Here is a 15,319-nt window from a genome sequence, read left to right as displayed (position 1 = left end):
AACTGCAAAGTGTGCGTGAATACGATATAGTTTACATCTGAAATAATAAAGAGCTTTGAGGTAGCACCTGGATTATTATCTAAACTTGAAGACCCATCTTGTGGAGGGATCACCCGAGTTGAAATCCGAAGATCCACTTCAGCAGCGGCACGTAACTACAGGGGTGTCAAACTCACTTTAGTTAAGGGGCCACATACTGCCAGACCAGTAAAACCATAGCATAATAACGCATACATAACGACAACATTTCTCTCTGTTTAAATCATTGGTGAAGGTTGTTGGATGATAAACCCTATTTTAAAGGTCTTTCTACAATAAACTAGAAACATAAAGACCAAAAACTCAAGACATCAGCCCACTGTTTATCTGCCTGGGCTCTCTGCAGATTCCCTCGCTTTGTGACGCGTTTGACGTCACACTATTGATGTCAATAGTCAATTGACTGTTTCTGAAGCAATTATTACTGGATCGATTTAAAAAAAAAAAAAAAAAAAAAAATTACAAAACGTTTGTACTCATAAACCTCCATATTCTCATAGAAATCCAATGTATGTCTTTCTGTAATTTTCACACTTAGCAAAGTCATCCGGCCGGATCCGGCCCGCGGGCCGTATGTTTGACACCCCTGATCCTGTCGTAACATATTACGGCTATCAATCGTGCTTTTATTTTGAAAATCCAAACACCTCGGATGTTGACGTGATTGCCGTCGACTGTACGCGGATGGAGGAGTGAAATAATTGACAATAAACACATCCAAACCAAAAAAAAAGAAAAAGCCGAGGCGGTTGTGTGCAGCGGTTGAAGCCGTCATCTCATCGATGATAATCGTCTCCGGGACGCGTCGTGTGAAGCTTTGAGGTCGTCGACAGCTCGGAGATATGGAGCACATCCGGACGCCGAAGGTAGCTACCATGTTCGTGCTAACTGCAAATGGATGTGGTTCAATCAGCGACTCGGCCTTGTCTTTTTTTTATTATTTATTTTAATTTTTTTTTTTATATATATATGTGGAGTGGATTTGTTTTAGTCATTCTCGTTGTGTAATAAGTGTCTCGACTAAAATATACACGCGTAAAAGGACGAGTCTATTAGCACGCCGGCTAGCAGGTGTCGCCCGCAGCCCGAAGTTGTCAGACGTGACGAGCATCAATGAGTTGTTTGTTTTTGTTTTTGTTTTTTTTTCTTCTTCCCCTCCCGTTCACCACTGAGCTGAGCTTCCTCTTTTGTAACGTTACTACTTGCACGCCCTGTTATTGATTGAGTTGACTTTACGCTGTCGAGGCGGCGGGTCGATCCAGAGTGACGTCCAAACATGCTGCTCTGTTTATTGTACAACTTGTATAGACACTAATTCATTGCAAATAGGTAGGCAGCCATTTATATATATATAAAAAATAAAAAATAAAAAGTTGACTTTAACATTATCTTAAATGTTTCAGTTGCTTTTTTTTTATCTGCAAAATTGAGAGATTATGTGTTAATTTGGCTGCAGATCATAAAGTGCTGACACAATACGAAGGTGCACACCTGCAGATGGAAACCCCAAGTCTGACTAACCACCCATTGTCAAATTCATTGCTTCATTAAATTCATTTAATACATGGTATTAAAACATGTTGACGCCCTAGTTGCTTACGGATTGTTCTCTTTATAATCTCGGTGGGTTTTCCTTTGTCATTAACCAGTTAATGTATTTTACATAAGCTTGTCTAGCTCACAAGATGGGACAAATTATGTCTCATCTGTTTTGGGTGTCTTATGTTGACATTTGAGTTTTGTTTTATTATGTTAGGCAGCAAGCAGTGTGGCCCAACTTCTGAGGCTCCAGCATAATCATGCATTGCAGCAAGACAATTATAGGGCTGCAAATAAAGATTATTTTCATAATCAACTAATCTGTTGATTTTTTAAAAAAAATTTTTTTTTACCCTTGACAAGCTTTTTAGTCATTGAAATATGATCAAATGGTTTCCCAAAGCCCAAAGCGCAGCCTAAAATGTCCACAGCCAAACGATATTTGGGTTGTTATCATGAACGATTAAAGGAAGCAGAAAATAGTCACAGTAAGGAGGCTTAAATCAGAGAATTTTATCCACATCGTTTAAAATGACTTTTAAAAGTATTTATCGATTATCAACATATTTGGCAGTTATTTATCTATCCAACAATTAATCGACAAATGGCCGGCAGCTTCATACAATTCTTACGCAGCATGTTTGCCGGTTTTTGGGCAATGTGGTGAATGTGGAAATTGTGGCACTTTAAAGGTTTGTGTAGATTGAATCTTTAGTTGATTTACAAAACTAAATATAACCAATTACATCATCAACTTTCTTATGAGACGGTAGAGGATCTATGTCTCTTTCAGTCGCACACTTCCCCCCGACTTCCTGTGAGGTCGAAGAAGCTTGCTTATGACAGAGCTCTGTCCCGCTGGTTGCTGGGAGACGGAGTGGCTCAGTCATTTCATCATATCTGACAATAACAGGAAAACGGAAGCAAAGAAGAGGATGTCTGAGTCAACAAAAGAGCAGCGAGTGTGATGAGTCATGGATTTCGACAGTCAGCAGTGACAGCATCAGATAATCTAAAACCAACAATCCAATAGTTTGTTTTGGCTGCAGTGTGTCAGTGACTAGTATTGGCATTTTTTTAAAAACTTTTTTTAATGAGTGCATCACTTTTAATTCAAACGTTTCTCAGCTGATGGAAAGATAATTGACAGTGATGGAGCAGTACGGGCTGCACATTATGCACACAAGGACCATCAACAGTTTTGTTTTTTAACGATAAATTGTATCCCTCCCACAGATTTAAGATATTTCATCTTTTTTTTTAAAAATTTTTTTTACAAAAGAAGGATAATGGACAAGGTGCAGACATGTATTAGTTTTCCCACGGTGGGACGTTTTCTGCTTGACGAAACTTAAGCTTCTTACTGTAAAACCCGCTGATTATAGTAGCCACTGGACCACAGCCTTCACGCTGTGTGAAATCTTGTGACTTGGGTAAATATTCTCCTGACTGTGCTGTTTATATGGGTGTTTATGTGCTACTGGAGGAGCTGGAAAACACTGCAAGAACACTACAAGACTCCACCTTTTCATAATGTATAGTATAATACATTTTGAGCACAATGGAAAAGAAAAATACGAGTTAAATGACAGAGCAGGCGGTTTATTTATTACAGCTGTGACGCGGTTCTGTCACGACCGTCATTAGACCTTTTCCTCCTGTGTCCAGAAATCACTTGTGACTGCTGTAATAACGGAGCTGGCAGCCGACAGTGAGGACCAGGTGGTCAGGATTAGGTGGTGTGCCAGGTGGAAGCAATGCCAAGTGCCGCTTACAGCAATTTTCTATCAGGTGTCATTCCTGTTTGAAAGATCCCATCTCTCTTCTTTTCAGTACGTCCTATTCACCCCCAGCCAAAAAACAAAAACAAAAAAAAAACAGACATAACTGCTAACATCTAGTTCACTGCTTACTGCTTACTTCTTACTGGAGTCTGTTTGTGGCTTTACAGGTGGAGCAGGTGCGACTGTTGGATCGCTTCAGCAACAAATCCACAAACGGCACACTGTACCTCACAGCCACACATCTCATCTTCGTGGAGAGCAGTTCTAACAACTCGGCCTCTGCCGGACAGGAGATCTGGGTGAGCAGCTCTTCTTTCTGCTGACTGTTCTGCCAGGACTGCAGGTGTCCCTGTCCCTTTTTTTTTTTTTTTTCACTGAATGGATGTAACCGCAGTGAATGCACAATTGGTGTTTTTTCAGTGAAAAAGCAAAACGGTTCAGACAGTGTTCGTGTGTTATAGGAGGAGTCACTGTGCCAAAAGTTAGAAGTAAGTTGGTACAGTTCCAAGCAAACTAATTGTAGGTAATGTGGATGCTTATTCGATAATAATATGGACCTGGTTTCAGCCTACTAATTAACTCTTATTGCTCTGCAGTATATTATTTATGCACTCACTTGCTGGAAGGACTGATGCAGTGTAATGTTGCCAGCAGCTTCCAGCAAAATCAGCACTGCGGCTGCCAGAAACAGGCCAGCAATGCTCTCTTTGAATTTGCAGCTCTTCAAGCTCCCAAACCATACTTTTAATAAAGCTAAAGTACACACAGTTTACTATATATAGAGGTCAAGTTTTCAACAAATGTGTCCGTTGCATTTTACAGAAACTAGAACCTCAGCGAGATGCTGCCTCTCCACAACCACACAAACATTAGTGGTCACAACCACAAGGAAGTCTGCAACCTGACAGAGCGTGCGTGCGTGTGTGTGTGTGTGTGTGTGTGTGTGTGTGTGTGTGTGTGTGTGTGTGTGTGTGTGTGTGTGTGTGTGTGTGTGTGTGTGTGTGTGTGTGTGTGTGTGTGTGTGTGTGTGTGCGCGCGCGCGTGTGCGCGCGTGTGTGTGTGTGTGTGTGGGGAGAAGTGAGAGAATATACGAGCTTGCGTTTGATAAGAGGAAGTAGTGTGGAGTTTCAAAACCCTCATTATACAGTAGCACAGATGTCCATTTAGGTCTGTGTGCATGCGTGTGAATTGTGTGTGTTTTATGCCTCCAACTGAAAGAGGGTTGCAGTTGTAGCACTGAGAACTGGGTTAATAATGTCTGGCTGCAACAGTGCAGCACTCTGATTTGCTGATTTACTACATTTCCCCACTGTGGGATGAATAAAGTCTAAACCTAGTCTCCATGTTTTTATGTTACATAAACAAAACGGTGGTGGTGTCGGTGTATGAGACAAGAAAGAGAGGAAGTTTAACTTGGAGATGTCTTGCGGTGTAGTGTCTGTCATCTGAGGCAGCAGATTATTGGGAATTTATCCTCCGGAAATTAGGTGCATCCATTTTAATCGTATGTAAATTCAATTTGAACAGATGATTTACTTCATCTTATCTCCCATATTAAAATGCTTTCATACATATCATTCAGCCTTATTCACTGTAATTGCTTCCACGGAGTCCCATTAACATTTTACACACCTGGTTGAACAGTTTATTTCTGCACTATGCACAATGCTTTCGCATCCCTGTTATTCACATTGCCACAGTGACTGATCTGCATAGTGGAAAGGTTGAAAATGCTACGTGCAGCAGAACGGGGGCCTTGACCTCGTTCCCCACATCCGTCCTGCTTCATGTGCTGAGAAATGGAAACATGCAGTGTTGTCTCCTGCTGTCATCCAGTGTGTGTTTTTTTGCGTGCGTGTTGTGATATCTGTAGGTTCCTGTTTGCGTGTGTATATCGTACACTGTACAGTTCATATTGCGAAGTCATTCTAAAATCCCTCTGTTGGGTAAAAGGAAGAGTCTGTCAGAATGTGGTTGTGCCTCATAAAATATTAAACAGCAGTTGAGTTGTCCCAACAGCTGGTGAGATCAGCATTTAGATTGTGTGTGTGTGTGTGTGTGTGTGTGTGTGTGTGTGTGTGTGTGTGTGTGTGTGTGTGTGTGTGTGTGTGTGTGTGTGTGTGTGTGTGTGTGTGTGTGTGTTCTCCTGCTTGTGTCTGTGGGTTTCACTAGTAATTACCAATGCTGATGAATGTGCATCTTGATGATTTCCCATGGTTGTGGGCTCAAACTGCACACATGAATATGGTAACGAGCTGCGTTTGACCCCCCCCCCCCCTCCAACCCCCCCCCACACACACACACACACACACACACACTCTTTATGATATTGTGTTAACGTGGTGAGTTTCGGTGCACCTCGTGCGTCATTCGGTGGTCAACGTCGATTGACCACATCAAGACATGCAACAACTGGAAACAATCCAGTAGCCAGGACCATGTGTTCAATCATCGGCTACATGAATGTACCAGAAGTGCAGAAAACTATGAGAATCTAATTGTTAAATAGTTTTGTTCAACACCTAATTTTAGCCAGCTATCCACTGACAATCATCAGCCCGTGTCTTTCTTGTTGCCCCATTCCTTGTTCTTTCCTGCAGATTTTGCATCATCATATAGCCTCCGTGGAGAAGCTCTCTCTGACCACCACCGGCTGCCCTCTGGTCATTCAGTGTCGCAACTTCAGGTTGGTTCATTTTGTGGTACAGAGAGAAAGAGACTGCCACGACATCTACAGCTCGCTGCTGCGTCTTCTACGGCCGGGTGGGTTTCAGCGTCTGTCTGTCTGTGTCTGTTTTTATAGGCATTTCTGTCCTACTATTGTTGCATTCATTGTTTCACCTCTTTTTGTGCTTTATAAATCACACAAATTTGATCATTTACATTCGTAATAGATATATTTACATACTAAAACACTGTTTTAAGGCATTTCTCTCTGGTTCTTTTCATGGTGCAGTATGCTATGAGGAGCTCTATGCGTTCTCTTACAACCCCAAACAAAATGACAAACAGAGAGAGGAAGGATGGCAACTCATTGACCTGGGGACGGAGTTTGAGAGGATGGGCGTCCCTTGTGACCAATGGCAGCTCACCAATGTCAACAGAGACTACAAGGTAAATATTAAACTGACTGTTAGAGATCTGATGTGCAAAATACAGAAGTTGTCAGGATTCTTTGGCCATCTTTGTCATTTTTTGTATTTTGAACCCTGGTATCATTTCTGTGTCCCATTAAACTCCACCTACCCCAAAGGGAAAAAAGGGACTTTATTAATGTCCCAAGTTCAGTGAGCCATAAAGTAATTTGGGGCTGCCAGCTTTCCAACTGCACAATGTAGCTGTGTTATGCATTTATGTAATTAGATTTCTTGACACAAAATATTATATACAAATCAGATAATAAATAAAATAGTATTTATTGTGTGTGAACGTTGACCATCTATGTTGTAATTAGCTTGTTATGACTGAGGACGTGGCAGTATTGCATTGTGGTAATATAGTACATTGTAGTACATTACGACACATTGTGAAGACATTATGCATGTTGGTCCAGAAGAGGGCGCTGGGGCTTCACTGTAAATTCTAGTGTGAAATTGTAGCTCCAGCTCAGACAATACAAAATGAGATTCAGCTTCAATGAAAACTGATGCCTTCTTTCAATAAATTCTTGCTCACAAGCCAGTGCAGAATATTATGAGCCCTAAAAGTATTGTCCTCTTTCTGTCACTATTTAGTTTCAACACAAATGTTTACCTAGAAAATTGTATTTTAGAGCAGAATTTTTTTGTTGTTGTTTTAAAATGTTGGCGTCTGCCGGAATCTTTTGTGCGTGTGTTTGTGATGCATGTGAATTTTGTGTGTGATTTTTCTAGGTGTGTGAGACGTATCCACGAGACCTGTATGTTCCCATCACAGCCAGTAAGCCCATCATTGTGGGGAGCTCCAAGTTCAGAAGCAAAGGACGCTTCCCAGTACTCACATATTTCTACCAAGAGAAAAAGGTACTTTAAAAACTGAGATAACATACGTTCAGAATGAGAACAGGCGTGTTTTACAGAGCTCCGTATATTAGTATCTTTATTTTATAAAGTCTAGTTTTTTTTCTTTTTCTCTCTTGTTGTAGTTTAGAGAACATGAAAGGAAAACAGGATCACAGTGGAAAACAAAATGTAGTAGAGCAAGTGTCCTCCATCTCTACATTTAAAAACAGAGGCTGCTTTTTTGTTGGACATTCTCTTCTTTGATTAACAAGTTGCTCAGTGAAAAAACAAGACCAAAGGTCCAAAGCTCAAGTAGTTGTCCTAAATTGGCTTAATGTGGATTGTTGAAATTGAAAAGGGCTAATTCCTGCAAATATGTCAAAGTCCAAGGCAAATGTCATGGAAATGTACCCATGGGATTATGTACAAATGTGTGCAAATTTGAGATTTTTGCATAAAGTGGCTCTTCAGAAAAGCTCCAGAAGTCCAACGCTGAAAGGATTTTTTTTACTTGACGCTTAACAAATTTCTTGGAAATCTGATGACTAGATGACAGAAACTCTGACCTTTTCATTGACGTTAGAAGAAAGCACACTGGGCCACAGTAGTTAGTGTCTGAGGTCCATGAATTTCGATATGAATTTCGAAAGAATTTGTTTTGAAGTTATCTTGTGCTTTACAAAAATGACAGAGGGACTGATATTGCTGTCATTTGGGCATTCCAAAACAAGCACTGGAGGGAAAGTATTTCACCCCAACAAATTTTGTTTCCGGATCGTCCAGTTAAACAACTGTTAATAGATAATAGAGATCATGCTCACTTATCTGCCTTCTTTCATGTGTCTACGAGAGAAACCTGACTTGAAATACTGATTTGGCAAAATGCACGCAAATGCAAGAACACTAAACCACAAAACGGCTTAGTCATTATCATTTATCCATTAAGGATTGGGAAGCAGAAACATTATACTAATGTTTTGATCTATAGTCCAACCTGAAATATACATTATTTTGTTATCCTTTGGCAGACTTATGAGAGCCAAGTTGTTTAATCGTATGCAAGCCGTGGGAGGAAGTAGGTGTAATGTGGTCAATATTTTGTGTGTATTTTTATCCCACCCTGTTCTGATCAGTGCCCTCTGCTCACCCTGACAGGCGGCAGTGTGTCGATGCAGTCAGCCTCTCTCCGGCTTCAGTGCTCGATGCCTGGAGGACGAGAGCATGCTGCAGGCCATCAGCAAGGCCAATCACAACAGCCGATTTGTTTATGTCATGGATACTCGGCCAAAGGTAAGAAAACACGCTCTACGAACACCAAGCAACGAGTTCAAATGAATGTTTTAAATGCCCTGCATGTGTAAATGGGTTCAACACCACATAATCACAGGTTTGAAAACGAAGCTTGGGGAAAATGACCACTTATTTGCCCTGTTGTTTTCTTGCCTGCAGCTAAATGCGCTCGCTAACCGAGCAGCGGGCAAAGGCTACGAGAACGAGGACAACTACTCCAACATCCGCTTCCAGTTCGTTGGCATTGAAAACATCCACGTAATGAGGACGAGCCTACAGAAATTACTAGAAGGTTAAACACGTGTTGCCACACGCGCACAAAGATATCATTGCAGATCGTGGCGGGTGCTTTTACGGTCGACAGTACGCCATTAATCTGAAATAACTCTCTGTCTCTCAGTGATTGGGACTCGGTCTCTCTCCATGAGTGACTACCTGGTCGGATTAGAGAGCAGTGGCTGGCTGCGGCATATCAAGGCTGTAGTAGATGCTGCTATCTTTCTCACCAAGGTAAAACATTTTCCCCATTTTTTTTTTTTTTTTTTTTTTTTAACAAATGTTTGCCCCTCTCCACTAGTCCCTCGGAGACCACATTCCTTCCTCTGCCGTCTGCTCACACTCCTAACTGCAGGCGGTGACGGTGGAAGGAGCCAGTGTGCTGGTTCATTGTTCAGACGGGTGGGACAGAACAGCCCAAGTCTGCTCCCTGGGGGCGCTGCTCATGGACCCTTACTATCGCACTGTCAAGGGCTTCATGGTACCAGCCGCAAACAGACACACACGTCAACGTGAACTTACTTCTCTGCTACTGCACATGTCTTTGTCTCACTCACGTTTGTCTTCAAGGTACTGATAGAGAAAGACTGGATCTCCTTCGGTCACAAGTTTGCAGACAGGTGAGATTTCAACCGGATCTCTTCCAGGAGATTTAGTCAGAGTGTTCCACTTGTGCAGAGTTAAGCAGGATCTCCTGATTGTACTTGCCCCCATTTCATAGTTCTGTATATATTCCTAGACGTATACTACATAAATAGTATATTTTCTACCTATTTCATTCATAGTTATTTTGTGACTGTTAATATATATTTGTGTATCTCTAGGTGTGACCAGTTGGACGGGGATCCAAAAGAGGTGTCTCCTATCTTCACCCAGTTCCTGGAGTGTGTCTGGCAGCTGACTGAGCAGTTCCCACAGGTGTGTGGGAGTGTGTGAACTCCATGACATTTTTTTTTTATTGTAGTGCAGTGTGTTTTATCGCATTTATTTAACAATAATTATCTCTTTAGGCATTTGAGTTCAGCGAGTGGTTCCTGCTGCAGATCCACGAACACGTCCACTCTTGTCAATACGGAAATTTCCTCGGCAACAATCAGAGGCAGAGAGAGGAGTTACAGTGAGTCCAACTCAAGTAGATTTGTGTAACGCAGATGTTTTTTTGTTTTATTTTGTTCTTGGAAGTCCTTCACTACATCAAGAAATGCTTCTTTACTTCTCTTGGCCATAGAAACAACAACACTGAAACGTATCTTTTGGTTCTAAAGGGAAAACCCCTTCACCCTTTTGTGTGCATCGGAGCAAACACACCTCTGTTGACACATGTATGGTCAGTTCTCTGCAGTAGAGAGGCACACCTAATTGAAAAGCAGTAGCAGACAAACAAAGGTAGAAATGTATTCGCAAAAAGATACACATTCTAAAAACACAAACACATATTGCATTTAAGTGTTAATCATCTTGCTGTTTGGGACACTGCCACTGCAAAATGTTCCACTTGTATTCTTAGGTGCGTTTATGGTTGTTTAAACCTTCAAATTCTCATTGTCTTGTGTGGGAAGCATTCTTATGCTGTGTCAGGCTAAAACAAACACCATTCATTACCATATTTCCATATTACACAATAGACACATTACGCTGCAGTGTGTTTTCAACACATTGAGGCATATATGCAACAAAAAAACATTTATATTGACTTTGTTTCTCTTACCTATAAACGTGAAAGAAGAGGGTTGGATGGTAAACTCTCCTTTTGATAGATATCGCAGATATTTACGATGACACCGAGCTTCCTGTGCGTCAAAGTTGAGAAAAAAAAAGTTAAAAAAAAAAAAAAACCAACGTGTTGATGTGTTTCTCTGTTCCAGTCTGCGAAAGCGAACTCACTCACTGTGGGCGTTCCTCATGAGCGAAAAACAGAACTACTTGAATCCGTTCTACAGCCCGGCGTACTCTGAAGTGCATCCTGTGCTGCAGCCTTCCACCCTGCCCTACCATTTCAAGTCAGTGCAGTCTTCCTCACCTTTCTGCTGTTGTATTTGTCCCTGTATGTCGCTCTAAAGACTCTTATTTGCATGTTTGTGTGCTCTTGCGCTTCCCAGGTTTTGGAGGAACATGTACCACCAGTTTGATCGGTCCATGCACCCACGTCAGTCCATCCTTAAAACCATCCTGACTCTGAGAGAGAACAGTCGCAAGGCAGAGAGCACACTGCAAGCACTGGAGACTGTAAGCTGGATTCTCTTTATGTACATTTGTCACATTAGGACACGGCTGTTCAATACATACAGCGTGGATGTATACGGTTATCCTTTTTATTTCTTTAATGTATGACCTATTTTCTACAGGAGCTAAGAGCAGCCACGTTGGCACTTTGTGTTTTATTAATCTCATTACCCTGAGATCACGAGTTAATCGTCTTGGAGTGGATAACCAAGTTGTTTTTCTCGTGATATTTTGGGAACAAAGGGTGGATGAAAACAACCTTTATTTTAAGAAAACAAGGATATTTTACAGTTTATCAATACATGTTATTGTCCAAAATGACATCAGTGTACTGCAACAGTTCACTGGGAATGTAATATTTATATATTTTTTAAAGCAGAAATGGAACAATTTATGATTTACCCCAAGCATCTTTTTCTGCATTATGTTCTGTTAAAAAAAAAAATTCATATCGGCACGTGCATAAGCCGATACCAATATATCTGTTATAAACCCAAATCAGCTGATAAAATCCACCAACCGATGAAAAGGCCGTGCTCTTTTGTGAATGTTGCCACTAGTTGCTCAGAATTTACTGTACATTATTCTTACTTCCCATTTAAAAATTGTATTAGATGCATATAAAATACTGCAAAATCTACATTTTATCTTTAAACATTTTGACAATCAAATGAATAATATTCACCTCAAAAGCAAAGGGCTATTTAGAGCGTGTGGTATTTTATACACTGCAGCACGCTCAAACTTGATTGAAAGGAAATTATCAAAAAAAAGTGTTAAAAAATGACTATTTCACATTTTAAACTAATTTTGTAAACATCCTTCGTGTTGTCTCGTCCATGCTCTCTGTATTTAGAGGCTCCAACAGCTCGGCGTGAGCCCCGTTGCGACCTCTGACCCCCCTGCACCTCCCCCCACCAGAGATCAGCACACCATCTCCAACACCCTCCCACCACGTCCCGACTCCCTCATTCTGGGGGCTCCCATCAACCACAAAGAGGTGCATCGTCAGGAGGAGGAGGATGAGCAGGAGGAGGTGGGCGTGGAGGCCACCGAGAGCACGGACACGGAGCGGACAGTAGAGGGCAGCAGCGGCACTGAGAGCAGGAAGCAGAGCTACGGAGAGCTGGAAGGGACATACAACAGTGAACTGGCCAAAGAAGAGCCAGCTGTTGTCAGCCTGGAGTTTGGCGTGGCACGAATGACCTGCTGAAACCAAACAGAGGGATTGTGGGATACTGAGGGACAGGCACAACTGAATGAGAGGGTTTAGTGAGGGTGTGTGCTCGTCGAGGGGAAGCTGTCGTTCTGTATGTGATTATGTGCTGATTACGCAATGGTCCTGAATTGGCCGAGTGGATGAAGTTGTATGTCTGTATAGTCTAAATCTCTATGGAAAGCCTCGTTATTATGTCATATACTGCACCTATAGTGAAAAAGCTTGTTTGTTTTTTTATGAATGTTGAAAAGCACTATAGAAAATTCATTAATAAGTACAGTAAGAGAATAAATTCATCAAACAAAATGTGTCTTCTGATTTGTTCAGTTATATAATGCACTTAAAACGCATGGCCTTGATATTTTTAACAGCCATTTCTCCACATGAAACCACACTGAATCACATTTTTTGGCTCAGGAAATATTTACTTTTAACCAAAGGCTGGAATCCAACCTAATCTAATGTTGAGCAGATTTTACGTTGATCTGACTAAATAAGATTAAAAAAAAAAAAATGACGGTCTACATCATGAAAGAGCGTTGAAAATCACATTGGAATACAATTTGAACTGTTTACTGCATCTGACTAAATGCAGTTTGGTTTATTTCTTAAGTTACTGGTTGTTTCACAGTCCAGACCACAAATATTTGGATATTTACACTTTTTTATTCAGGTGTAATTCTTCAGCCTATTCAATTTAATAATAATAATAATTTAAAAAAAAAAAAAAAAGGTGTTGAAGTAAGTCTAAGCTTTAATTTGACTAGGTTTACATTTAATTTGCAATGTCTGCGGGAGATACAGCCCAACTCAGCAGCCAGAGTTTGGGGTGAGATTTGTGCTCCTTCGACAAAGTAATTTGCCATATTGTACTTATCCTGCTGTATAGTTCACACACACTTCTTTCAATACCGGCATAAGCCGACTCAAACTAAACCTGAAACTTTAATGTAATATCCATTATTTTAATTCTGAATCAAATGTGCTAAATAACAAAGCCTCAAGAACATAAAATGTGTCCAAATACTTACGGTTTGGACTGGTTTTAACAACCACTGATTCTGAAGAGGTTCAGCTGTGAACTGTCGCCCTCATTGATAATTTAATCCTATTTTACTTCTCACATCGATCAGATAATCTTACTTACTAATGCACATTGATTTTCAAATCCCATCGGTCATTTATGTCTGCCATGTCAGTGACTTATTATTTATGACAGCTGACCATGATCAAGGGTCACTGGCACAGATGCACAGGGTACAGGCAGGGACTACTGTCTAACGGTGTGTCTTAGCTCACATACACCTGCCATTTAGAGCACATCAGTGTGTTCACACTGACAAGTTTGGCAACATACCAGCACCCAGATGGTGTATTCATATACACATGGATGCCACAATGGCCACTTTAGCCAGGTCTGTAATAAAATACAAGTCAACAGGGGGAGCTGCAGATTTCTCAAATAAAAACCATAATAACGTTACAATTCCCAATAGATCTATTGCGTTGTATTTATATCCCAGGATTTATTATCTCTGTGGAGTTCAAAATAAAGTTTTTTTTCCAGGTACTTTGAATCTTGAGTTAGGCTATAATCTCAACTAGACAATCAAGAGACGACGGTGTATCAATGTTAGGATTATATAGACTTTGTGTATATCTCTATGTTCCTAACAGTAAAAAAAATCGGGCGAAAAACACGTCCCTGTGGAGGAAGGGGCGTGGCCACCAACCTGTTCTCTCAAACAGAAGGTGAGGAAACAGCTGCTGCTTCTGTGATAACAATGTAAGTCGTTCACGTCCACGCAAAAGTGCTGATTTATCACTATGCGCCACTCTACTCTGTTGGATAGTTGCCACCATTATGTTTCTTGGGTTCGTGACATAAGGGGGCACGAAAACGTTTATTTCGAAGTTAAATGAGCCGACAAAGCCGGCAGATATTGTGGCGGGAGGAGGAGGAGGAGGAGGAGGAGGAGGAGATGTGAATTTAGGCCAGAAGTTCGCATTTATTTTTTAACCAGACTGTGTTTTGGCTCAGTTTTTATTTGTCCAGACCAAAATAATTCTGCATTAAGGTTGTAACTTTGCTCCATATCAGAGCTCAGGAAGGATTTGATCTCCATTGGATTATATTTACTGTACAAACAAATTTCTTCCTCAGTCAGATTGCTGCAGAAGGGCAAGATGTAGCTTAAAGTTGGAGAATATGATGTGCGTGTTTCTCTACTATACAAACACCAAACTCATTCATTCACTTGGTTTCTCCAACCAGCATGCTTTTAAATTCTTTATGGGATTTGTGCTGGCAGCACTGGTAGTGGACTAGTTCCTCCTTAATGACCCCTCACTTTACTGTCCTCACATGCTGCAGGAATAAATGGCGATTTGTCCTCACACAGCAATCAGACAAAGTGACCATTGGTCCAAGACAGATCAGCATCTTTAAGCGAATAAACAAGTCATTATTCATCTGTAACGACTTGGAATAAAGATAGGCTGGCAATCCAGTGATGTGATGCGTGTACCCCCCGTGTCAGCTTTCTGCAAAGCACTATAGCTGTGAGTAGAAAGGGCACAATAATTGGTATGTAGAGAAACAGGGATTTCAGCTAGCAAACATTTTTCCACCCTCACATTTACTTTCCATTCACCTTTTTCCTCTCTCTTAGAGTGTGAGTTTCTATTTCCTCAAATTCAACTTCATCGGCCTTTCTCAGGTTATTTATCATGATTGATAACTGAAGTGTGTCAAAGAAGGTTTGTTATGCCTAATATCAATCACAAATGAAGGTCCTTGTTTACAATGTCTAGTTCATTTAGGTAGGTAGGTAGGTAGGTAGGTATTTACTTTATTAACCCCCGAGGGGAAATTTTTTCACGACAGCAGCAGAGTATTTAACAGAGTATAGTATTATATAGCATAAGTATTCATAGCTATGGTATTAAGAAATTAATTTAGGATGTAC

General features: G+C 40.9%; 1 protein-coding gene across 1 annotated transcript; it reads left to right on the top strand.

Annotated features, from left to right (window-relative positions):
- Positions 1-692: 692 nt before the first annotated feature.
- Positions 693-12,656, top strand: mtmr6 (myotubularin related protein 6). Its single transcript, XM_069705525.1, has 15 exons — positions 693-905; positions 3,530-3,661; positions 5,963-6,125; positions 6,319-6,476; positions 7,235-7,363; positions 8,498-8,632; positions 8,792-8,924; positions 9,033-9,142; positions 9,264-9,389; positions 9,479-9,528; positions 9,733-9,826; positions 9,919-10,025; positions 10,774-10,908; positions 11,008-11,134; positions 11,988-12,656. Exons 1-15 carry the CDS (start codon positions 882-884, stop codon positions 12,342-12,344), a joined length of 1,980 nt encoding a protein of 659 aa, XP_069561626.1. The 5' UTR covers positions 693-881; the 3' UTR covers positions 12,345-12,656.
- Positions 12,657-15,319: the final 2,663 nt, after the last annotated feature.

This window comes from Brachyistius frenatus, unplaced genomic scaffold (assembly GCF_029030835.1).
Source record: "Brachyistius frenatus isolate BFR_SWC_R1_liver_20210118 unplaced genomic scaffold, ASM2903083v1 Contig_57, whole genome shotgun sequence".
Classification (NCBI taxonomy): domain Eukaryota; kingdom Metazoa; phylum Chordata; class Actinopteri; family Embiotocidae; genus Brachyistius; species Brachyistius frenatus.
This window is presented reverse-complemented; position numbering and strand designations above follow the sequence as displayed.

Excerpts from the sequence above, each read along its gene's own strand:
- mtmr6 (XM_069705525.1), top strand. The coding sequence starts at position 882 with ATGGAGCACATCCGGACGCCGAAG. Across the intron at positions 3,662-5,962 it reads CTGCCGGACAGGAGATCTGG|ATTTTGCATCATCATATAGC; the intron begins GTGAGCAGCTCT and ends TCTTTCCTGCAG. Across the intron at positions 8,633-8,791 it reads TCATGGATACTCGGCCAAAG|CTAAATGCGCTCGCTAACCG; the intron begins GTAAGAAAACAC and ends TCTTGCCTGCAG.